Consider the following 26,287-nt stretch of genomic DNA (forward strand, 5'->3'; position numbering starts at 1 on the left):
ATTCTTCATTCGAAATATAAACAATTGACTTCAAACAATTAGTTTAAAACATTCTTACAGAACATTTCACCACAATAAGAGACTCATTGAGGTTAGACCTTTAATAAAATAAAGACATCTGTGTCTTCAAATTAAAACATCCAATGACTACTTCTTTTCAGCCCAACAAACAGTATTTATTATGTCTCAATATTGAGGTCAAAGTAGACCTAAGATGATTAATTATTGTAAAACCTTTTTATGTTTTGTCATATAAGATCCACTAAATGTTTTTTTTTAGTTCACAGAAAGGTCTTGCAGAAAAGTTCAGACGAGGTGATATTCTGAGATTATTCTGAGGTTTTCCAAAAGTCTTAAAAGTTTTCCGTATTTGAAAAGTCAGTCAGTCATTTTCTACCGCTTATTCCATAGTGGGTCGCGGGGGAGCTGGTGCCTATCTCCAGCAGTCTATGGGCGAGAGGCGGGGTACACCCTGGACAGGTTGCCCGTCCATCACAGGTATTTGAAAATATTATCTGCTAAGGTATGATTTAACACTTCTTTATATACAGTGCCTCACAAAAGCATGATAACTTTTTTAATGTTTCACATTTTGGCATATTGCACAAACATCAATTTCTGTGAATTTATCACATGAGAAAATATTATGGCATGACCATGAAGCTGAAGTAAAAATAATACATGATTTTCAAATGTATTTACCAATAAAAGTCTTTGTGGTGCACATTTTTTTTTCCCTTACTGTTATCTATAAAGAAACTCCAGTGCAACCTATTGCTTTTAGAAGTCATCAGGTTAGTAAATAGACTTTACTGGTTTGTAATCTGATCTCTGATTCAGTCTAGCTATTCTGTGAAAGCCTCAGAGTTTTTCTTAGAGAACATTAGATAACAAACAGCATCATGAAGACCAAAGAACAAAGCAGGGTGGTCAGGGAGAAGTTTAAGTTAGTGTTAGGTTTTAAAACCATATCAGAAGCTTTGAACATCTCACAGGACCCTGATGGTGGCCTACCTAAACTAATACGATGGGCAGGGAGAATATTAATAAGAGAGGCAGCCAAATGACCATGGTCACTTTTGAGGAGCTGCAGAGATCCACAATTCAGATGGGAGAACAGCACAGCTATTAGCCATGCACTTCACAAATCTGTCCTTTATGCAAGAAGAAAGCCATTGTTAAAAGAAAATCATAAGAAGTCCCTTTTGCAGTTTGCCGGTATCCATGTTGGGGACACAGCAAACATTTGGAAGAAGGTGCTTTGGTCAGACAAGACCAAAATTGAACTTTTTGGCCAAAATGCAAAATGCTATATGTGGCGGAGAACTAACACTGCACATCACTCTGAACACACCATCCCCACTGTCAAATATGGTGGTGGCAGCATCATGCTTTGCAGGTGCTTCTCTTCAGCAGGGACAAGGAAGGTGGTCAGAGTTGATGGGAAGATGGATGGAACCAAATACAGGACAATCTTGGAAGAAAACCTGTTGGAGTCTGCAAAAGGGGCGGCGGTTCCCCTTCCATGACCCTAAACATAAAGCCAGGGCTACAATGGAACGGTTTAAAACAAAACTTTTGTATGTGTTCAAGAATCTGTGCCAAGATCTGAAAACTGCTGCTTACAAACGCTCACCATCTAATCTGACTAAGCTTGAGCATTTTTACAAAGAAGAATGGGCAAAAACTTCAGTCACTAGATGTGGAAAGCTGGTAGAGACATATTCTAAAACACTTGCAGCTGTAATTGCACCAAAAGGTGGTTCCACAAAGTATTGACTCAGGGGGGCTAAATAGTTTTGCACAATGCCCTTTTCAGTTTTTTATTTGTTAAAAAAAGAAATCATGTACAACAACGGCTCTTTGAGGAAACCTTCATAATATGAGCTATAACAACATTTAATTTCCCTTTGGGATTAATAAAGTATTTTTGAATTGAATTGAATTGAATTGAATGTATAATTTTCTTTCCACTTCACAATTGTATACCACTTTGTGTTGGTCTTTCACATAAAAATCTAAGAAATATATTTACCATGTAGCATATAATTTTCCAGCGAGACAACTCTAAACATACGGCAAGAGGTACAATGGAATGATCTGGATCAAAGCAGATTCATCTGTTAGAGTAAATCTAGACCTAAATCAAATTAAAAACATGTGGTACGGCTGAACTTGATGTTCAGCAATGCTCTTTGCCTAAACTGATCTTTGTCCAAATTTTATTAAAGTTAGTATGAAGTATTAAAATAGATAAATGTATTGAGTCTATGAACTTAAGAATCTTGTGTTTAATTGTCTTGTTTGCCTAGGGGAGGTTATTATTACTTTTTGGTAAATGTTTTAGTAAAAGGCAATATCAAAGAAAACTGTGGCTTCAGTACGTAACGCAAGCAAACAAAGGTGTATGCTGTTCCTGAAGAGCACATTTAACTGTGAAATTAATTAATTATTGTTATTATTTTAAATTAATGAATTAATTTTAAAACTACAGTAACAGTTTTATTTTACTGCTCAATATTCAATACTGATACAATGTGTCAAAGAATAAGACATGAAATCAGTTGTTGCAGGAAAGCAAAAAAGAAACAAAACAATAAACAAAAGACAACTAAATTTGTTTACTGTGATGGAAAGAAAAAAATGACATGTCCGAACACCTTGCCACATTGCCATGCGATTACGTCATGATGCATTAATGTGAGGCATCTTGAACATCATCATTTTTAAATAAAACAGACATATGATATAATTGATGTTTTACTAAACTGACTCAAAAAGGCGTATTAATTGTTTATTTTGGTATTTTGTATCTAAACCAAGCTTATTTTTAATGAACACTTTAGCACTAGGTGGTGGTAACGCCATTTTTCATTGTTTCCGAGCCGCCTTTAAAACTCTAAAAGAAAAACCAAACGTCAATAATATCAATGCAAATTCCACCTGGCAACAGCTTATTCTTCTTTCTTTATTGGCTGAGTGAATGTCACATGACCTCGAGTCACTCTGTTGGGCGGGGTTTCTCTTAGACGTTGTTGAGGTCGCAATTTACTTTCGATTCAGATTGTTGCGTACTTTCCTCGTCGTTGTCTTTCCAACAATAAACACCGTATTTTGTCAGAGAGCGTCTAAAGGCGAACAATCATGAAGGAGTTGGCTTTCCTCGTCGTTTTTCTCTGCGCATCTCAGTCTATAATGGCCAAAGAAGGTAAGGAAGTGGTGTACTGTACTTGTTTATATTTCCATGGCGCTGGGCTATAAGGAGGAACACACGACAGCTTCAGGTCTTATTCTAGATATGATCACTTTGAATATATGACTTATATATATATAAGTTCTTTGTTCAGTGAGTCGACTTAAAATAAGACTGATCCATTAGTGTGAGAATAGGCGTCCAGCATCTATGATGTCTTGAAAGTTAAAACCAACATGTCGCTCAGCTTTGTCTCGTTACAACCTGTTGAAATCATCCCGGGTAAATACAGAGTAGTAGTAATATAGTTTATAGCACAATGTGTTCTGTTCCAAAGGAACCGAGCCATTTTGGACTAAATACAAGAATGTAGCCGTCTATTAGGATTTACACAAATAGAGCGATTTTTTTTTTTAGGAATTGGACCTCATATGAAATATAACAACTTTATTATAGTATATTATTGACCATTTTATAAAACGTATTAAATGATAAAAGGAGAACACTCTGTGTTTACATTACTTTTTATTTCGGTGTTTAATCATAGTTCGTTATTTGGGCCACTAAAACCGAGAGAATAGATGTGATGAAATGGGACAAGGAAGTTTCCACCATTTGTTGTGCGTCATACATGCCCTGTTGTAGTTTTATTCCCAATGTATGAAAATCTTTAACTCGGTTTCAGTTCAGCTTGTTTTTAATTAGCCACTTCTCAGCAAAATATCATCTCAGGGTCCTTTACAGAAAAGACAGTTTCAACTTAAATTAAATCCAGTTTGATTGTAGTCATATTACCATACAGTCAGATTTTGTTTATTATGCCAAATTGCTTATTGTGCTGCAATGACTCCTGAGTACCATAAAGTCACTGCTGTGGTTAGAACCACATGCTATCCGTTTATTATTTCCTTTTCAAATTTGTGAAATTGTTTTATTGTATTTAACACTATCTGGATTAAGTCTTAACGAACTTGTTATCATATGAGGATGAAAAGGTCGGCATTGTTAAAAACTACGTAATGATCAAGATGTTCTTGATAGCAAGGTAAGAATATTAAGGTTTTTTTTTTTGTTTTTTTTGTTCAACTCAAAAGACTATGTGCTGCGTGAGATGGTAAAAAGTGTCAAAGTCCGAGACTTTTAGCTTATCTAGGTTTTCTATGTCTATACAAGGTGGGGGTGAGGCTGCATCAGGTTTTGACAGTACCAGTTACTGGTAAACAATAATCTTTAGAGGATTGTAATGGTATTAACATGTATTCCTGAGCAGGGAAGTATGATTTGGATTTCAGAGAGGTTTTAATGTCTCCAAGCGGTCTTATCTGTTCAAAACAAGTTCTATTGGCGCCTTGCCTTTTGAGATTTTCTAGGCTGGGAAAGAGGCTGATGTTTCCTGTCCTATCGTCCATCGCAACCTTTTTCCTCATTCCACTGAGACAGGTCCGTCTACTGTTGGGTGTTTTTTGTAAGAGAAACATTCCTACACGGAGATGTCAGATGTTTTTATTAGTCATTGCTAAACTATAGTAGACGAGTTTTTCAAGTCCTTTCCGAGTAAAAATGCCAGCACTGTTGTGTTAGTAGATGCTGTTATAGTGATAATCACTGTTTCTGCCTTTAGAGACTTAAAAGTTCAAAGCAAGAATGTCTTGGGTTTGAGTCCTGTTCTGGGGTCTTTCTGCATATTCTTCGTGTGCATGTGTGGGTTCTCTCTGGGTACTCCTGCTTCCTTCCACAGTCCAAAAACATGACTGTTTTTGGACTGTGGAACATTAACTGGTTCTACATAAATCAGAAAGAAATCAGAAAAGCTTTATTGCCAAGTACGTTTTTGTACATACAAGGAATTTGTTTTGGCGTAGTCAGTGCAATACAATACAAATTAAACAGTATAAACATATCTACAATATAATATAAATATATGTGCACAGTTTTAAGTGAGTGAGAGTAAATATAGAGCAGTAAAAGATGCAAGAGCAATACAACAGTGCAGGTGATCATTGTGCAAGTAAAGCAGTGCAAGTAAAGCAGGAGTCCAAGCAGAGCGTTAATGTAACACATAGAGTTGCAGGTTACAGGTGTCCTGTCAGCAAACAAAGGGGGGTGTGGGGGAAAGGGACAGTGTCAGGGTGGTTTCCGGGCTTTGTTAACAAGGCTGGTGGCAGATGGGAAAAAACTGTTCTTGTGGCGTGAGGTTTTGATCCGGATGGACCGCAGCCTCCTGCCAGAGGGGAGAGTCTCAAAGAGTCTGTGACCGGGGTGGGAGGGATCAGCCAGAATCTTCCCTGCCCGCTTCAGGGTCCTGGAGGTGTACAGTTCCTGGAGCGACAGTAGACTGCAGCCAATCACCTTCTCAGCAGACCGAATGACACGCTGCAGCCTGCCCTTATCCTTGGCTGTAGCAGCGGCGTACCAGATGGTGATGGAGGAGGTGAGGATGGACTCAATGATGGTTGTGTAGAAGTGCACCATCATAGTCTTTGGCAGGTTGAATTTCTTCAGCTGCCGCAGGAAGAACATCCTCTGCTGGGCTTTCTTGATGTTTGGCTCCCACTTGAGATCCTGGGAGATGATGGTTCCCAGGAAGCGGAAAGATTCCACAGTGTCAATTGTGGAGTCACAGAGGGTGATGGGGGCAGGTGGGGCTGGGTTCTGCCTGAAGTTCACAACCATCTCCACTGTCTTTAGAGCGTTGAGCTCAAAGTTGTTCTGGCTGCACCAGTCCAACAGATGGTCCACCTCCCATCTGTACGCGAACTCGTCACCATCAGAGATGAGTCCGATCAGGGTGGTGTCGTCCGCAAACTTCAGAAGCTTGACAGACTGGTGACTGGAGGTGCAGCTGTTGGTGTACAGGGAGAAGAGCAGAGGAGAGAGAACACAGCCTTGGGGGGAACCGGTGCTGATGGTCAGGGAGTCAGAGACGTGCTTCCCCAGCCTCACGCGCTGCTTCCTGTCAGACAAGAAGTCAGTGATCCACCTGAAGGTGGAGTCGGGCACACTCAGCTGGGAGAGCTTCTCCTGGAGCAGAGCTGGGACGATGGTGTTGAAGGCAGAGCTGAAATCCACAAACAGGATCCTGGCGTAGGTTCCTGTGGAGTCCAGGTGCCGGAGGATGAAGTGAAGGACTAGGTTGACTGCATCATCTACAGACCTGTTGGCTCTGTAGGCAAACTGCAGGGGGTCCAGGAGGGGGTCGGTGATGTCTTTTAGGTGTGAGAGCACAAGGCGCATCCTTAGGTATGAGTGTGTGCATGCATGGTTGTCTCTGTGTTGCCCTGCGATGGACTGGTGACCAGCGCAGGGAGTGATGGATGGATGGATGGATGGATGGATGGATGGATGATCACACAGAGCGCAGAACCTGATGCCAGCAGATATCTCCAAGGCTATTTGGGCGTCAAACATAAGAGAAAATATTGAATCTATAGTCAACCTAAATGAAACTATTCGATCTTAGTTGTATAACCGATGAAAGAAGGAGAACTGGTTCCTCCTTAAACCTTTAGCTGAAAGTAACATACGTTTTACCTACTTGTAAAACACTATGTTCAAAATGCATGAACAGCTGCAAAAGAAACACCCACAAGTTTACCACATGCAATCACTTGTATTTATCATTTAAGTTTGTTTTAGACCAAATTAGAAACTAGGTGTTTTTTAATGGTTTGAAGTTTGGTGTTGGTAGTTTTTGGATGTGTTAATGCTTTCTTTGTTGTTGTTGTTGTTAGCTTCACCAAAAGTGCAGATCTACAGCCGCAACCCAGGGAAGTTTGGGACAGACAACGTCTTGATCTGCCACGTCAGCGGCTTCCACCCACCAGAAATCAAAATCGATTTGCTGAGGAACCAACAGGAAATAGCTGGTGCCGAGCAGACTGACCTGGCCTTTGAGGAGAACTGGCACTACCACCTCACCAAGCATGTGTCTTTCACTCCAAACTCAGGAGAGACGTACGTCTGCAGAGTGACGCACGTGGGAAAGACAACAGACTACGTTTGGGGTGCGGCTTTTAACCTTATGCACATTATTGCTAAAGTTATTTGAACCACAGGAATCTGAATCAGGGTTTAAGAACGATTTGAAACTCCTTCCTATACTTTAGGGACTGGAGACAGAAACTTCTAAAAGACATTTATTTTGAAAATGATAATCTGGAAAGTTATTCATGATGCAACATGATGGATTATTTTTATTTTTTTTTGTTGCAGAGCCTGATATGTGAGGTCTACACAGTGCGTCGCCCCAGGTACGTATCACAGTTAATCTTCTGTGCATTGGTAATCCCATTCATTCAAAAGTTATTTTTTGTAAAAATGTGCAATAACTGGGGGATTTGACAGTCTTTTCCCTTTTTGTGTAATCCACAGGTGTCTTCTGCATCTAAAGTAGTGATGATTGGACTGTGCCTACACAAATGTTGACTTTCCCCCCCAAAAAAACAGATTTAGCACTTCAGCTAGTTGAGTGGACATGCAAAATGACTCCTAAAGTCAAACAGGGATAAGATGCGCACTTTGGGTTTTCCCCATCTTGCCCCTGCATCTCATGGCCTTAATAACGTCAACGTGCCCTACTTTGAGTCTGCATGGCAGTCAGATAGTTGGCATGTTAGACAAAATCTAAAAATATTAAACAAAACAATAAAATTTATACAGTATTTGAAAGTGAAATTCTGCAAATTATGTTCATTAACTACAGTAAATCTAAAAGTCACGTTTAGTGGCCGTGAAGGACAGGAATCACCAAGTCCGAATCAGTGCTCTCACAGCAAACGTAATCATCTTGAGACATTTTACCCTTTTTTATATTATTAAAATGCAAGTTCCTTTCTACTGATGTAAATCTCTGCTTTCCACCTTGCTTTGATGTTTTATCTGTAAATCTTCAAGAATTATTTCTATAAGGAATTATTATGGAAAAAAATTTCCCCTTCATGCAAAAATTATGAAATCATGTGTGTTTCACTTTGGGTTTTTTTTGTATAAATAGTCTAAAAATTAAATAAATTGATCAAATTTTATATTATTTGTTTTCTTTCATTTTAAAATGCTTAGCTTGCTTAAACTTCTGCAGTCATTCCATGTTAGATTGAATGTACACTCATGTGGATGTTAATCAGATTTGTATTTATTTTGTCATTAACTCACTAAATCAGATAAATTGTTGAATTCCCCATTCTGAATACTACAATTCTGCCCGAAGAAGAATAAAAATATTTTAAAATGGTGGGTACCAACTGTTTCTATTTCTGTATTTTTGGGGGAAAGGACCCTCCTTCCAACCTGGAGATAAAGAACAGCTGCTCCTACAGCGCCCCTACTGGCAAGAGACTGCCACCGTATGTTCAGAAGTAGTGTGGCCAGAAGATGGCACCATAATCACCTGATGTTCTTAGTGAGAAATCTAGATATGCAGTTTGATGTTTCTAACTACTGTATTTCAAATTTTAAAAAATGTAGGCGCTCTGGTAGTTTAAAAGGGGGCAGAGCCGAGTCTGCTGTTGTTCCTGCTGCGTTGTATTTCATTCAGTCTGTCATTTTCTATACCGCTTCTTCCATAGTGGGTCATGGGAAAGCTGGTGCCTATCTCCAGCAGTCTATGGGCAGGAGGCGGGGCACACCCTGGACAGGTTGCCAGTCCATCGCAGGGCAACACACAAACAACCGTACACTCATTCACACACCTAAGGGTAATTTAGAGAGAATTAACCTAACAGGCATGTCTTTGGAAGGAAGCCGGAGTACCCGGTGAGAACCCATGCATGCACGGGAAGAACATGCAAACTCCATGCAGAAAGACCCCAGGCTGGGAGTTGAACCCAGGACCTTATTGCTGCATGGCAACAGATATTCAGATATTTAACAGTGCTGTTGAAGCAGGGAATGGGTTAATTTACTGCAATAATGAAGAATGAAATGTAACACATAGTAGTTATCAAATGATCAGCAATCTATCAGAGCTTAATCCAACAAAAAAAACCTTTACATGTAATATAATCTATTATGTTGATAATATTGCTGCTTGTTGGTGTCAGGTCTGCACATTTAGAATCTTAATTTGGTGCTAGAATGTAAATCTACTTGGTTTATAAGGGCTTTAGTTATTTGTGCTGTGCAATAGTATTAATATCCCTCAAATGTTTTCACATTTTGTTGCATTACAACCACCAACATTAAGGTGTTATATCCAGATACTATGTGATAGAGCAACAGCACTCTACAAATCTATGCAAGTGCTGCAAGAAGAAATTATTTATAAAAGAAACCAAAAATAAGTCTGATTTAGAACAGTTTTTTATCCAAGCAACTTATTCGGGGCTTCTCATTTGACATTTCCACCTCAAGTGTGGCATTTAAAACTTACGAAGAACTTCCTGAGAACTTCTTGGCATCAAAACAACTTGTCCGTCCATCACTATTTTCACCTGAACCTCTAACCAACTCATTGAGTGGTTGCCGTTTTTAAACACCGCATTTACAGCAGCCATTAAAACCTCAAAATGTATTAATAATAACAAGCCAAATAACCCAATATTAGTTATTGACCTTGAAACACCAGCATACAGTTCAACAGTATCCCACAAAAGAAGAGTAGCCTGTTTACTGCTAGCTTGTTGTCTTTATAAATGTAGTCGGAACCTGTATTTTTAATGAGCTTTTGTAGCTTTTCATGTAAAAATTATAGTTCTATAAATCAACATCTAATTTTACATGTCTTAGGCTGTCCAACCTGTCATTTCAGTGTGCGCAGAACATGGATTCACTTAGCGCACTGTGGTTCTGTTCTGTAACCCAGTACCTCAATGAGCTGAGGTCTTTTAGAATAGCAGGTGTTATTTTCAGCCAGCTGACTGGTTTTTAAATATCTATTATTTTAGTCTTTTTGTGGTTTCTACACATTGCTGCAATGTGCAGAGAGAGGAACCGAAGCATGTTAAGCTGCTTCCTAAACACGAAGATCGCTGCAAAACAGGGAAGTCTTGCAATGTGTGGAGTTTGTGGACCCAAACGATACCAGAAAGACTTAAGGTACCAGCTTTGTTTCTTTATTTAGAATAAATTAATGCCTTTAGTACAGCAATATCCCAGCACAGTATAGTAGTTAGCACTTTACACTCAACATACATACAAGTTTATTAAAAAAGGAAATTGACATACAAAATATTTTCTATGATTTCCTTTTGGCCGTTCAAAATTATATCTATTCAGACATGTTTTATGGGCTCAGGATATAGAAAACGCAGAAATAAGGTTGGAGTTCGAGACTCTCTTCATTTTAATTGTGAACCAAATTCAGATTTCACATGACCTCAACCATGGCACACCTAAAATATAGCTTAATGATGTGATAAACAGCCTCTCTAATTTGTCTTTTTTTGTTATAATGAATGTATAGTTTTCCTGTATTTCCCTCAGGAGTTCTATAAATAGTTGGGTTACTGAAGTGTGCAGTACAGTCGCTCTTCCTTACAACTTATGCTGGGGTGTTTTCTGTGCAGTTTCATTCGTTCATACCTCTCATTTTGCTGCTATTTTGGATTTATTTTAATAATTTATAAAAATTTAAATCTGTAGCATGACCCATGCAGCTCTGAGATAACATAGATTCAATTAATTTCAAATTCATAAGTACGTTTTCAATCCCAAACAGAAAATTAATGTTATAACTCACGCATCTTTCAATATACACTACTCACAAAAAGTTAGTGACATTTGGTTTTTGGGTAAAATTTTAAGATGAACCTAAAATCCACTAACAGATGGACTTTATGTGACCTTGTGTAAACTTTTGAATCCAATTGTTCAACGTTTCAGTACTTTTTACACAACTTGCCATTTTCTAACAACAGGTAGCTTCTGGACAATGGGATATTTCGATTGGAGTTTGTAAGGATTATGATTATTGATTAATTAATATTCATCAAGAATTATAATTTAAAATCATAATTTGAAAAAAATGAATTTCTTAACCAAAAATCATTACTTACGAATAGAAATCAGAGATGTCCTCTGGTGTTGTGATTATGAGTTCAAAGCTCTTTAATAAGTACAAATTATTAACCAAAACCACAAACTGTCACTGTTTATTCAACCACTTCACCGAAGATGGACGATCTTCGACCTTGTTTTGACAGATAAATCATTCTTGCACGAAATAAACACAAACGCTTCTCTTAATTATATATATGAAGATTTATGGAAGCCAAATAATCCTAATATACCATTATTCTGATCCAAAACCCTTCACCTAACTAACGAGCACCATTGTACAGAAAGGGGATAAAAATGACTACCTAACAATAATAATAAATGAAAAACATATATGCGCATTTAGTGTCTATGAAGATCAAACCAGTAGTTTTATGGACAAAATGTGTAATTTGGATTAAATGGAAAGAGAAGTCCTCCTGGTGCTGATGTCTTGATTGCAACGATCAGCTGATAAAACGGTGGAGCCACGCCCCTTTAGCCACAACCAGCTGAATGCCAAATCTTGAACAAAGGGTCATAAAACTCTGAGGCGTGAACTCAGTGGAAAATCTCCAGCAATAAAACTGGAACAAAGAGTGGTCGGGCGAGGCGCAGACCGCAATTGCTTTAAATGAAAAACTTTTAAAAGTCCAACTTCTAACTCCTGGCTGATTTGAGATCAGCCGGACAAAACATTAACTACACACAATTCAGCAGGGCTTGCACACCAAATCAAAACACAGCTCAGCATAACATAATTCAATCAGTATTGCATGCAACAAGTTAAGTGCCTTTTTTTACATAAGAGCTGAAATACACAGATCCCCACAGAAAAAACTATCTGAAATCATTCTAATCAATCTAAAATCATTTTACTTGAGCATAGAGGCATTCTGTGTCATCAGCCACATGTTTTAAACGACTCGCTGGCCCAGATATTTTAACTTGTGAGTAGACTGTGTCATGCTCGCCCCTGCAGGTGGATGATGGTTCAGGGGTTTGCTTCAGAAAGCAAATCTTTCCATAATGGAGGCTTTCTTCGTTTTCTTCCTCTTTGTCTTCTGCATTTCTTGTAGACCCAGTACAGTTTCCCATCTGTAAAAGCATTAAATCTTGTAAACAGCTGGAACTAAAAAGTGTTTTCTATATTTCTACTTATAATTAAATTTGTAATCTTGATGTATTCAGTCATTTGGAGAGAGCTGCACAGTTCAGTGTATTCATACTTGAAGCTGTGGGACGGCTGAATCTGTCTTCGCTTTTCTCCTCCAACACATGGTAGCACTGTAAAATAAATTGTGAAAATAAATCTGTTGTAGAGCCATATACAATAACAAGAATATCTCCCTTCAAAGCTGACATACAATATATAAACTGACTGGACGCAGAATTATTGAACAAACTCACCAAATACACAAAACCAGGCAGACGATTCCAATAATTCCAATACAAATTGCCATCCAGTGTTCAGGTTGCTCTGACAAACCTTCCATTAAAACAAACAAAATAACATGTAGAGCTTGGTGTCCAGATAAAAAAAAAAAAAATCAGGGTGAAAACATTTAATGCAGTTTACCTTTAAAAGTCAGAGAGATCACTGATGACGTCTCATTACCCAGATCATTTGTAGCCAAACAGTAAAACTCTCCTCCCTCAGTAACATTGAAGCTGTAAATCTGACCCACAGATACATTAATGTCTCCATGTTTGCTGTTCCTGAACCAGGTGAAGCTGGCAGGAGGCTTGGCTCTGCTGGAGCAGTTCAGCTCCACCCAGCTACCTGCTGACACCAAACCTGATGGACTGATGGATGCTGAGGTGTTTCTAGGAGCATCTGAGGAAAATGGGACACATTAACTTTATTGATCAGAAACAGCTGAACCATGACGTGCTGACAGGATCACTTACATGAAACACTGAGAGTCACTGCTGTCTCTGCTGTCTTGTTTCCTCCATTCACAGGATATCTGGCAGAACATCTGATGTATCCATCATGTGTGTCTGACAGAGTGATGTTCTCGTGGATTTTAGTTGTAAAGGTTCCATCTGTGTTTTTCTCTGTTTGTCTGTGAGAGTCTTGTTGGAGATTCCAGGTGAGTTCAGGAGGTGAGTGTGGACAGGGAGTCAAAGCTGAGCAGGTTATAGTGACAGACTGATGCTCCTTCAGATCACCACCAGAGATGTTAATGCTGGGACTCCAAGGAGAATCTGGGGTTTATACATCAGACACACATAATGGATTAAAATCTGCAACTATTTATTTTTTGCAGATGTTTTAAAGCTAAAAACGTCCTTATTGTATATATTTATATACATTGCCTTAGAAATTTTTTTTTTTTTTTTTTTTTTTCACATTATCACTGAAATGATGATATCCCAGAAACAACTGGATAAAATGAGCATTCTTTGTGGAGTGACTGATCTCAGGCTTAGAGACAAGATGTTGATCCTCCATAAGGAGGAGTCAATAAACGTGGTTTGGGCATCTGATCAAGAAGCATCCTGGGCACCTCCCTTTGGAGCTTTTCCAAGCACATTCCACTGGGAGGAGACCATGGAGCAGACCCAGAACTGGCTGCAAGGACTCTACATTTTTTCTCATTTGATAACTGCCTGGATGTCCCGATGGATGAATGATTGGGATTTTATGTGATCGGCCAACACAGAGTAGCAGTGGTAACGTAGAAGGAAAATTATACATGGTTTTCAGATTTAATTTAGTACAAACAAAAATATATAAACAACGCTTCGCTGTGGGTTTGCTTTTGCTCTTGAAAGACAGAAAATGTCAGGGTTGATAAGAAGATGGATGGAGCTAAATATAGGATAATTCTGGAGGAAGATTTTAAAGGACAATCCTGGGTCTGCCAAAGACACCGTGGTTACCCTTCCTGTAGGGCTACAACATTAAACCCACAGACAGATTTGCTGCTTTAATTGCAGCTGACGTGGTATAGGGGGAACTAAATGCCAAACTATTCCGTTTTTTTGTTTTTTAGCATTTAAATCATGTTTGTTTTTCCTTCAGAATTATGTGCTACCTTGTTTTGGTTGAGAACATAAATTCCCCATAAAACACATTGCAGTTGATGGTTGTGACATGGCAAACTGTGTTATAAATATTTTTTGCAAGGCACAATATATAAACAGCATTAAAAATTATGTGCCATGTATTGTTTTCAGAATAAAAACAAGCAAGAAAAAGACGTTCGTTTTGATACCTGAATAAGAAAGTAAGAAGCAACAATGAAGGCAAAGGTAACATGTTCCAACTGAATGAACTCTAATCCAGTGAAAGTTGTGATAAATTTTAACAGTTTTCCTTATTTTGATGGTATTCATTTAATTGCAGAAAACTGGCTTACCTTTTATATTTATTTGAAGAGGGTCACAATTAGCTGTAGCCCTAAATCGATCACTCTCAATCCTAAAATAATATGTGTCTTCATGACTCATGTTTAAATCAACAAACAAAGTGCTGCAGTTTTTCTCCTTCAGATTGCCAGTTATAGCCATGGGAGAGACCTTATTTGTCCTACTGCTGTTGAAAAACACATTTTGTGGAAATCGTGCAAATCTTGGGTCATGTTTTATCCATACTCCAAAGATTTTTCCACTTTCAAACACTTCTTCATTTTGAGTTTTGAAGTTACAGGGAATGTGTAAGCAGGATCCACTCAGAGCCTCCATTGGTGTTGGCAAGGTAATGAACAGGCCTACTTCATTACGACAAGCAACCACGGTGCCTGCAAAACCAGTCACAATTTGTGTGAAATTAGTAAATTAATATTGTGTTTGTATAGTAAGCAGCTTTGTTATGACATTTCTAGTGAAGCACAGATCTGCACAGATGATGCAGACTGTAAATGGTTAAAATGAGCACAAAAAAACCCAACTTACTTGAAAAAAAGAGGATACTCAGTACCATTTTGTTTATCATGATATATGACTGTAAACAGAAGAAGAGAAATCCGAAATAATATTCCAACCTATTCAAAACTAACCCCCAAATCCCCAAATTTCCTTTAGCAGAATATAGTAATTGCTCTTACCAAAGGACTGCACTCCTCCACTGGAGAAACAAGTATGAACAAGAGAATGGGTCAGATCAGCAGAGATAATAGACCCTAACTGCATTTCTCTGTTCAGACCTCATTATGTAAATTCAGACAGACACTGCTAAAAACAGGAAGTTGTCACACATCACTGAGCCAATAAGTTATTATGTCTTTCAGTGAAAACCCCTCTATAACTTAATACGATTTTTAAATATTGGGTAATATTTGTCACAAGCACCTTTTATCATATTTTACAACCCCTCTTGTTTTGTTGTTGTTTTTTTTTTTATTTGATAGCTGAAAAACCAACTTCTTATTTGAGTGGTGTTAAGAAATTGTTGTTTTTAACCAAATCACAAGAGCGACGCCTCTGGGTACCTCTCACAGTTCCTGTAAAATAAATGTTACTGAAGCTTTTTTTAATGTCTGCTTTCTTTTTGAAGTTGATCAGGAATATTTACACATCAACATTGACTTTCCCTAAACATGACGTGACACAGAGGTTTTATTTATATATATGAATAATATATATATATAAATTATATATATATAAGTGAGGTTGCTGCAGATGCTATATACGTCAAGAGGTTTTGGATTTTTGTCTCAAACAGACGACTTCTCCTGGCTGTTTTGAGGTTGTTGTGGAGACTGAATCTGCGCTCTGTCGCCACACGAGAGACCGAAATTAAAGCGTCACTTCAACCAAAGTTTTAAAATCTGGGAACATTTCTCTTGGATGAAGTGTTTCCTGGTCCGGCAAGCACTCGCTTAGATGGAGAAAGCAGCTAATGAATATGCTAACTCGCCACCATGTGGTCAAGAGTGTGAATTACAATTTCTCAAAATGACGGATGGCTTTCCAATTTTGTCATTATCATTTAAAAAAACCGGTGAAAACCGAGAAATAATCGGTTAACGCGACGCCTGCTGTGCATATATATATGCTGTGCATATATATATGCACAGCATATATATATGCACAGCATATATATATGCACAGCAGGGCACATATATATACGCTGTGCATATATATATGCACCGCATATATATATGCACAGCAAGGCACATATATACAGGTCCTTCTCAAAATATTAGCATATAGTGATAAAGTTCATTATTTTCCATAATGTCATGATGAAAATTTAACATTTATATATTTTAGATTCATTGCACACTAACTGAAATATTTCAGGTCTTTTATTGTCTTAATACGGATGATTGTGGCATACAGCTCATGAAAACCCAAAATTCCTATCTCACAAAATTAGCATATTTCATCCGACCAATAAAAGAAAAGTGTTTTTAATACAAAAAACGTCAACCTTCAAATAATCATGTACAGTTATGCACTCAATACTTGGTCGGGAATCCTTTGGCAGAAATGACTGCTTCAATGCGGCGTGGCATGGAGGCAATCAGCCTGTGGCACTGCTGAGGTCTTATGGAGGCCCAGGATGCTTCGATAGCGGCCTTTAGCTCATCCAGAGTGTTGGGTCTTGAGTCTCTCAACGTTCTCTTCACAATATCCCACAGATTCTCTATGGGGTTCAGGTCAGGAGAGTTGGCAGGCCAATTGAGCACAGTGATACCATGGTCAGTAAACCATTTACCAGTGGTTTTGGCACTGTGAGCAGGTGCCAGGTCGTGCTGAAAAATGAAATCTTCATTTCCATAAAGCTTTTCAGCAGATGGAAGCATGAAGTGCTCCAAAATCTCCTGATAGCTAGCTGCATTGACCCTGCCCTTGATAAAACACAGTGGACCAACACCAGCAACTGACACGGCACCCCAGACCATCACTGACTGTGGGTACTTGACACTGGACTTCTGGCATTTTGGCATTTCCTTCTCCCCAGTCTTCCTCCAGACTCTGGCACCTTGATTTCTGAATGACATGCAGAATTTGCTTTCATCCGAAAAAAGTACTTTGGACCACTGACCAGTGCTGCTGTTTCTGGTTCAAAAGTGGCTTGACCTGGGGAATGCGGCACCTGTAGCCCATTTCCTGCACACGCCTGTGCACGGTGGCTCTGGATGTTTCTACTTGTGATGGAAATTCTTGCAGTAAGCATTCCACAGTGTATGACCTTTGGGTTACCTCACTCCCCTGAACCTCTGTGTTATTGGAGAAAGCTGTAAAAGTCATTATCAGAAGTTTAATGGTTAAGGCCATTTTTCAGGGTGATGCCTTTGGGAGAGTAGATGGTTGTTCCTAGGTAACCTTGTCACCTTTGAACCCGAGAAGGGTCTAGGGTCGTAAAACACAGACTCTTGGAAGTTGAGATAACACAGTCATGTTCTGGTATAAATACTGTGTGTAAATGTTGTTCGGGGCTCTGTTTCACTGACTAACCTCAGTGTCAGGGTCTTCAAACGCTGAATGCCTTTGAATAAAACTTATTGAGACAAAGTCCGGATTTTCTCTTGTTATGAGTCAACTTCTACCCACTTTGATAAGAAAATTCCACAACAATTTTAGCGTCACGAACAGGATCTAACGTGCCAGAGGAGACCGCAGGATGGGACACGGACGCCTGGCCAGCCTGAGAGTTGTTCTCAGTCCACCTCCATATTACGGTAGTGGAGTCCTCATGCCCGCCTGCGGCGTCTGGCTGATTAGATCCGAACAATTTGTCTTCAAATATATCTGGGTGAGAAGTTGCTCTGTATGATATAATGTATATTATTATTTTTATTACACATTAACCATCATCTCCTAACTAATTAATTAGGTTCCAGAGTTGCGAGAGGGAGGACATCAGCTGAGGGCCCGGTTACCCTGCAAAAGGAATTGCAGGGAGGTTCTTATTGGTAACAATAAGATAAAGCAAAACACAGGGTTTTGCGGGTGGTTTTTAGCAATTTTCTACACCTCATAAAGGAGAAAAGCCAGTGGGCAGACGTGCCGCTGAACAGGTAAAAAAAAATGGTTCCGGAACCTTGAGGCATCAGGGGTGTCTCCTTCTTCATACTCTGATTTATAAAATAATGAAAGGAAAAAGTGGGGATGATTGTGTTAAATGTGCTTTAATTTGGAAGATAAGTTTGGTTTTTCACAGCGTGGAAGTTTGAGTGTAAATAAGCTAAATAGTTTAAAAAGTTTCAAGTAAAACAGTTGATGGAAAAATAAATAAAAAAACATAAGAAAAGATTAAAAAGCACAGAGTGCATCAATTAAGGGGTTAAAGAGTTAAAACTTTCCTGAAGGAAGTTTTGTTTGTCTTAAATATTGCGATCAGTCGGAAAAGAAGGTAAAAGTGAAAAGGGACATTAGAGATGCAAAAAGAAAGTTGTTTTAGAAAGGAGTATAGTTCATGTTGTGGAAGGAAGTGACAGGCAGGGGGACAACTGACTGACTGACTGATAATATTTCTTTGTACACAATCTGAACCTATACTAAACTTTTCTTCTGCCTCTCTCACACACATATACACACATATATGGGATTTGAGTTCAACATCTGCGTTTTTGAGTCTGGATTTTAGAACCCTGCCCTTCTCCATGGCTACTCCGCCAGAGACGCTTCTCCAGCACGGCCTGAAAGAGAGAGATCTGCCTTCCTGCATGTTGAAAATCGCAGTGTGACTTTCTACAAGAAAAAAAAAACAAAGCTCAGAAGAAGTCTGGACCCACTGAGATGGACAACGATCCATGCTGCTGCAGAGCCAGAAGAGCGATACACTGGATTTATATTGAAAGCACATCTTATGCGGGCAGAAGAGAAACCGGAGCAAAGTTTCTTCTTTCTCCCTCCTGGAGAAGTTAAACTGGACAAAGAATGATTGAATGTCTCACCAACAGACCGGGGAAGGGCCTGGTTGTTTTTTGGACTGATAGAGGACTGTGTGCCATGACAGTCTGACTCTGGAGCGATTAAGAAACTGATGGGGGTAACGTACAAACACACATTTGCATAAATCTTTTCCTATTTTCTGCAACGAAGAACGCTTATTAACCGCTGCTCATGTTACGCTTGCTTGACGTTGACAGATATAGCGGGTTAAAATATTATTTTAGGGTTAGAAAAGTATCTTTAAAAGGGTGATAACTTAACTCATTTGATACTTTCCAGTTAATTATTTCAGAGAAACAAGTTCTCTTTCGTTGTGGAATATTCAGGATCAATTATTATAGTTATTAAAAGTTATGAAAATGCAGAGGAAGTTACAACATCTCCAAAACTCAGCAGTAACCAAGTGTTTCTATGTTATTCTCAGGACAGATCTCATGAAGGAGCATTTTTAAAACCAAGCGCATGCGTAACACCTGATGGGTTTCTCCTTCAGATATTATTTTCTGTTGTCAGAGTTTGTATCCCATAAATCTAATGGGTAGAGACCTCATTAAAACAGGCTTAGTTCTACTGCAGATGGTCTTCATACAGTCTCCGACACAGTACTTACAGTTTGGTGCAGTTTTTGTCCGCAAGTGTTAACTGACGCTTATGGAAAGTACAAATTCATTGTTTTTCACAGCAGCTGCTGGGAAGAGATTATATTAGGTTTTTCTTCCCTCTTCTGATTCATGCAGCGTGTTGATTTACACTGTACCTTATATCAGGTCCTGACAAAAAAACTATGAAAGGTTTGGTTCTGCAGGTTCTTTTTTCTCCCTTTGGAGAAGGAAAGGACACCTGATCAGTTCTGTGTTGCACAGAAATATTAAAACACTTGTTGTTTTCTAAGATATCACCAGCTAAAAACTTTTAAAACTTTTGAGAGTAATTGGTTTTGTTAAACACATTTTCCTTGGTAAAACAAACCTTTACAATGAGTATGAAAAAATTGGGTTATTTAGAAAGAATCTGTTTGGACAGTGGTACCACACAAAAATTAAACTAATCTCATGCTTCCTAAAAGACTGCATGAAAAGGCCTTCAGAACCGTGGAGTTATTTTCCACCACAGTACCAAGTTTTTAAGCATGCTTTTTCTTTAATTTAAAACAGATCTGGGTTTTGTTTTGTTTTTGGTTTTTTAGCATAATGTTTGTCTGAAGCTTCTTATGAACTGGGTTAGAAGCAAATATGATCTGAGGTAAATTAGGAGCTGTGAACTAATGATTTTAAATCTGATTATTGTCCAAGCAGAAATAATATATTTAGCCAATCCTTCAATCTCTGCAGAAAGTTAACACCATTGTTCAATGCAGTAGTACTCAACTTGTGGTTCCTGGACTCCTGAAGCCTGTAAGCCATAGATTTTGGGTCCATGAAATTATAAGACTTAATTAAAGGTAGGCTGATTACTTATTAAAATAGATCTAAGCCAATGATGAGTTCCAGTCATTTTGGTGACTTTGAAATGCAATAATACTCAAAATTTCTACTCTGGGGAACACAGATTGGGGTTGAAGAGTTTAGTTTTGGAACCAAGGTTAGGACTTGTATAACGGAATAAAGACAAGTAAAATCCTTCATTTTAGGAAAAGAAAAGCAATAAAGGCTCTCTTAACAGTAAGAGGATGGTCGGCTCAAACTCAAGTCTCCTTGTTTGATTTCTTAAGGTTTAAAGATTAAAAGAATACATATGAGTACAAAGATACACAAGGTGATTTCAGATTATTAAGAGATAAAATATTGAAACATTTATCAGCATTTGGATTGTAAAAGAGGGGTTCTAGTAATAAGTTTTTCCCAACTCTCAAAATTTAAATAGCCAAATTAAAGAAAATGATGTTTGTTCTTTTTTAAACACAATGTGGGAAAAAGTCCAGTTTGGAGACAAGCTTCTTATCTTAATTTATGATTAAGTCAAACACTGCAATTTTGTTTAGTTTGGGTATACCATAAAAATGTCAATGCTGACTTTTCTAATTTCCCCTCGGGGATCAATAAAGTATCTTTGAATTTGAATTGAATTAAATTAAAAATACTTCTTTGCATTTAACTTGAAATTCTGCAATGCAGCTGCGATCAAATTGAGCCAAACAAAAAGAGAACTATAACAATAACTCTCAGGATTGTAGTTATTATTATAGAGTTACAGTACAAAGAATTAGCAAAAGGTTTCAGCATCAGTAAATTTGGATTCATATAAGAGAAAACTGTTGCTGTGCTTCTAAATACTTTGAGATCTCTTTGGATTATGTGCACTCATTTTTAAAAAGGATCCTGAAGATTGTCATAACAACATTGATCAATTATAGCATTAAAAGATATGGTTGAGAAAACATATTCTGAAAAGAGATTGTTAAAAATTTCTTTGAATTCTTGAAGCTTCAAATTTGGCCATTTGTCTGTCTCTGATGTTTTGTCTTTGTTTTGTTGGTATGAATGTTTGATTATATGTTGCATGAAACAATAATCCATGTTTGGAATAATGTTTCTAAATCTCAGATTGATTAAACTTTGAGTTTTCAGGAGAATTGAGAAGCAGCTTGTTTCTGAGGTGGGTGCATGTTAACACTTTTGTAGTTTAAGTTTCATTAATGTGGGATGGAATGAAGAAACTGTGGGTCCGCCCATAGGCTGTCAATCAGAGGTTAGTTCTGCCTGACTCCGCCCACCTACTAGATTGGTTCATGCCTTTGCTGTCATGGTAACGCTCAGCACCTCCCTTCCCAAGTTTTAACATTGTTTAAGAGACAATAGAGTCAAAATGCTTGTAGTGATTGTTGCCTTAATAACATGTTTTTTTTTGTATAATGATTAAGGATGTAGCATGACTTTTAGATTTATGTGTTTTATTATTAAAAGGTTAATGAAATAGTTTAAACTAGTTTGAAGAATTAGTTTTGCATGCAGAATCATTGGTGATTTATTAGATTGAAAGTTTCCCTGGTACCATTAAGCTAGCTGACAGTTCAAGATATGCAAAAGTAAGGAATATATTTTTGATAAAGAATCAGAGTCATGCCTTTATACTTGGTGGGAATTATTTATTTGATTCAATTTGTAGGGTTTATTCATCCAAATTACATTGGATGTCCATTAATCTAATACTCATCTTTGTACAAGACAAATTAGGATGATGTGTGACTAATTTCTAAGTGAAACATTGATGAACTAAATAATTACAGTTTGTGTTTAGTTGTTAATGGAACTGAATTGCAGTTAAAAGCATCTGGATTTTCTTTATGTTGCTTTCGTTAAATTCATAGTGACACATAGTTATGTCAGAATTCATTTCTTTGGTTCTATGTAATGTGATCTTGGTTACTAAAACATTTTTGTACAAACTTTTTGCTGGATTGTCGCATGGGTTGGACCCTGCGCCAGAAGAGGGGAATGTCAGAATAAAGTAACATGGGGTTCCAAAAGTTTTAGCACTCATGGGAAAAAGGGTAGCTCATACCTCCAGTGAGGACTTAGTGACAATGCGAGAGAGACGTTGTACTTTGTTTATATAAATGGTGCATAGCTCCCTAAGACCACATTATGAAAACCTCTCTGAAATTATGGTGTTGATTTTTTGTGAAATTTTATATCTCCATAGATTAGACCATTTTTGAAATTCTTTTTGGGTATTCTGAAACTATGAAATATTGACCTGTAATCAGACCTTCCTCAAACATCATGTCACATTTTTGATATTCAGAATATTTAGCTGATGGTCATTGCTAGTATATCAGGTGAAGTCAGAAGATCAATTCTTTTGATTTTGTTGGATGTTTTGATGAAGTTCATGTAGTTAAGCACTTAGGTTTGAGAATGGGACTTTGAATTGAAAGTTAGCCAAGTGTTGTGAAGGCTCTGCCTATTGTTCTCACTTATATGAGATTGAGACAAAGGACACAGGCAAATCTCAGTCCTTTTGAAGTGCTGTGTGGCAGGTCTCCTAATTTGGACATGCGGATATTGCCAAGATAATTTTCTTCCACATCTTTGTGTGAAGATAGGATGTTGTTTTACTGTCAAAACCTGTCCACTGTGTTTTCTCAAGTTTCACAGACGGTGAAGGCTGCATTACCAGAAACAACCACTTCCACCCTCCAGTCCTTTATTCCTGGCGACTGGATTCTGGTCAGAGAATCTAGGAGAAAACACAGGAAGTCCAGGCGCTGGAATGGCCCATATCAGATCCTACTAGACACCCAGGAAAGCTGCAGGAAAGCTGCAGGAAAGCTGCAGGAAAGCTCCAGCTCCTCCAGCTTCATCTGGCTTCCAGGACACAAGTCATCTTCCAACTGGATCATCCACGGCCTGAAAGGTGTGAGGACAGCGGACCACCACAAGACAAAGAACTGTAAGCTGATCACTGGCGAGTGATTGAACAGGTGGTTGAAGAACACTGTTCTTACAAGGGCACAATAATCCCTTGGGCAGTGCAACGTTATTTCAGAATCTACTTAAGGCCATCGCATTGCCTGAAAGTTAAAAATCATAAGTTGGACTATGGAAGCCTAACTTCAAGCTGGTTAGAGTTCCTGTTTCTAAACATATTTCTAGAGGAGCTTCCTACGACCGCCCACCTGTACCAGACTGGTAACAGGGCAGCTTGAAGCGCAGAAGCCACTCAGGAGAGGCAGCAGGATTTTTTTTTATTATTATTTTTTTTAAAGTTGTTTATAATTTGTTTTCTTTGAGAAAAAACTGTTTGCTTTCAGTACCAGAAGAAAGGACATTCCACTTCAAGGTCACGATGCAGTTAAATGGAAGATGGTCTGTTCTGATGCTAATGATTGGTATTTCAAGTATTTTATAACTCTTGTGTTCATTTGGGAAAAGGTACAGCAAAGACAATGTAAGGCTAATTTGAGGAATTGTGCTAATAATACTCATCAGCGGATTCGGAGAGAGATCCATCACTTTTCTGACTACTATGATCATGCTGATAATGTTTGGTGGCAACTGATGCATCAAAACTGTGAGGAATTATACTGTAAGAAAAAGCAGAAATGTTAGTAGATTTTCTAGTGAGACTAATTTAACGTGTGCTTCTACAGGAACTCTTTATAGAATTCGGGGTATTAGAAATCCGATTAAAGATCCAGATATTTGTATTGCTCAGGAGGAAAGTACACCTTATTTCCTTGGAAAGACGGAGGGTTGTAAAACTTTTATACCAGTTTCATGTGCCTTGACCCACAGTAATACATCTAGACCTTGTCCTGTCAGAACTGATCCGTATACTATTTCAGAATCTTTGGCTCCAGATCCTTTTGTGTTAACTCTTAATCTTACAGCCTTACCGGATGGAGGTTAGTTGTATGGCATGGCAGGTAAATTAACCAGGGTTCTTGTTACTTTTCCTAGTAGAGATGGGTTTTTGTGTCCTAAGAACATGGGTTGGATGTGTGGAAATAGATCATATCTGTATCTGCCTGCTACTTGGTCTGGAGTATGTTATCTAGCTCATTTACTACCTACGGTCACAACTTATTCAATCAGCCTAAGCTATTAGAACGATGAGTTTGCAAACTAGAATGGCTTTGGATTATTTGTTAGCTGAGGGTTTTGAATAATTTTCCTTTAGTTGTGATTATCTTGTAATCAGAAGAAAGGAGTGTGATGGAAATTCTTGCAGTAAGCATTCCACAGTGTATGACCTTTGGGTTACCTCACTCCCCTGAACCTCTGTGTTATTGGAGAAAGCTGTAAAAGTCATTATCAGAAGTTTAATGGTTAAGGCCATTTTTCAGGGTGATGCCTTTGGGAGAGTAGATGGTTGTTCCTAGGTAACCTTGTCACCTTTGAACCCGAGAAGGGTCTAGGGTCGTAAAACACAGACTCTTGGAAGTTGAGATAACACAGTCATGTTCTGGTATAAATACTGTGTGTAAATGTTGTTCGGGGCTCTGTTTCACTGACTAACCTCAGTGTCAGGGTCTTCAAACGCTGAATGCCTTTGAATAAAACTTATTGAGACAAAGTCCGGATTTTCTCTTGTTATGAGTCAACTTCTACCCACTTTGATAAGAAAATTCCACAACATACTCCAGACTCAGTCCACTGCTTCCGCAGGTCCCCCAAGTTCTGGAATCGGCCCTTCTCCACAATCTTCCTCAGGGTCCGGTCATCTCTTCTCGTTGTGCAGCGTTTTCTGCCACACTTTTTCCTTCCCACAGACTTCCCACTGAGGTGCCTTGATACAGCACTCTGGGAACAGCCTATTCGTTCAGAAATTTCTTTCTGTGTCTTACCCTCTTGCTTGAGGGTGTCAATAGTGGCCTTCTGGACAGCAGTCAGGTCGGCAGTCTTCCCCATGATTGGGGTTTTGAGTGATGAACCAGGCTGGGAGTTTTAAAGGCCTCAGGAATCTTTTGCAGGTGTTTAGAGTTAACTCGTTGATTCAGATGATTAGGTTCATAGCTCGTTTAGAGACCCTTTTAATGATATGCTAATTTTGTGAGATAGGAATTTTGGGTTTTCATGAGCTGTATGCCAAAATCATCTGTATTAAGACAATAAAAGACCTGAAATATTTCAGTTAGTGTGCAATGAATCTAAAATATATGAATGTTAAATTTTCATCATGACATTATGGAAAATAATGAACTTTATCACAATATGCCAATATTTTGAGAAGGACCTGTATATGCTGTGCATATATATGTGCACAGCATATATATATGCACTGTAGATACACTTCTCGCCTGCTTAAACTGAGAACTGCAGCAACACCAGTGACCAACTTCCGTTTCATTTTAATTTAGACCCACACTTGAAAGGTTAGTAGGAAGTAAATTTGCTTTATAGCTTTTGTGTTAAGTTAAAATGGAAAGATGTCACCTAACATAAAGGGTTTATGTGACAGAAACCTTTTCAGGTTTAGAACTTGTTACATGTCTGTTTTTTTATGTTGTTTAATGCTTAAAGTCGTATTCCATCATGAAAGCTTCACTTCACCTTATTTTGAAACATCTTATCGATTTGGTCGGATTTGCTGCTGTTGTTCACATCTGTTTTTTTTCTCTCTTTACTCTCCTCACTTTGTATACATCAAAAGGACCTTTTATTACCTGTCTTTAGTTATTTGATTTGCCTTAATGAGTTTTCACCTTGGATATTGGCTTCAATCATTCTGTCTTCCTCGTTAATTTGTTTCCTTTTTTGATTTTTCCACTGTACTTAGTCCTGCAGCTTTAGAAACTGGGAAAGTTTAGCTGTTTCAGGCCTGGGG

At 38.2% G+C, this 26,287-nt stretch overlaps 2 protein-coding genes across 2 annotated transcripts; one reads left to right on the forward strand and one right to left on the reverse strand.

The window, feature by feature from the left end:
- The first annotated feature begins 3,015 nt into the window (after positions 1–3,015).
- LOC124857638 (beta-2-microglobulin-like) lies at positions 3,016–8,217 on the forward strand. The gene is made up of 4 exons (XM_047348959.1): positions 3,016–3,208; positions 6,925–7,197; positions 7,406–7,443; positions 7,565–8,217. Exons 1-3 carry the CDS (start codon positions 3,145–3,147, stop codon positions 7,417–7,419), a joined length of 351 nt encoding a protein of 116 aa, XP_047204915.1. The 5' UTR covers positions 3,016–3,144; the 3' UTR covers positions 7,420–7,443; positions 7,565–8,217.
- A 3,530-nt stretch (positions 8,218–11,747) lies between these two features.
- Positions 11,748–15,116, reverse strand: LOC124857741 (sialic acid-binding Ig-like lectin 13). Its single transcript, XM_047349137.1, has 7 exons — positions 15,068–15,116; positions 14,533–14,913; positions 13,076–13,375; positions 12,744–13,001; positions 12,575–12,653; positions 12,394–12,451; positions 11,748–12,262 (listed from the first exon to the last, which is right to left on the reverse strand). The coding sequence occupies exons 1-7, from the start codon at positions 15,105–15,107 to the stop codon at positions 12,035–12,037; spliced, it is 1,344 nt and encodes a 447-aa protein (XP_047205093.1). The 5' UTR covers positions 15,108–15,116; the 3' UTR covers positions 11,748–12,034.
- Between the last annotated feature and the right edge of the window lie 11,171 nt (positions 15,117–26,287).

Source organism: Girardinichthys multiradiatus, chromosome 21 (genome assembly GCF_021462225.1).
Source record: "Girardinichthys multiradiatus isolate DD_20200921_A chromosome 21, DD_fGirMul_XY1, whole genome shotgun sequence".
Classification (NCBI taxonomy): domain Eukaryota; kingdom Metazoa; phylum Chordata; class Actinopteri; order Cyprinodontiformes; family Goodeidae; genus Girardinichthys; species Girardinichthys multiradiatus.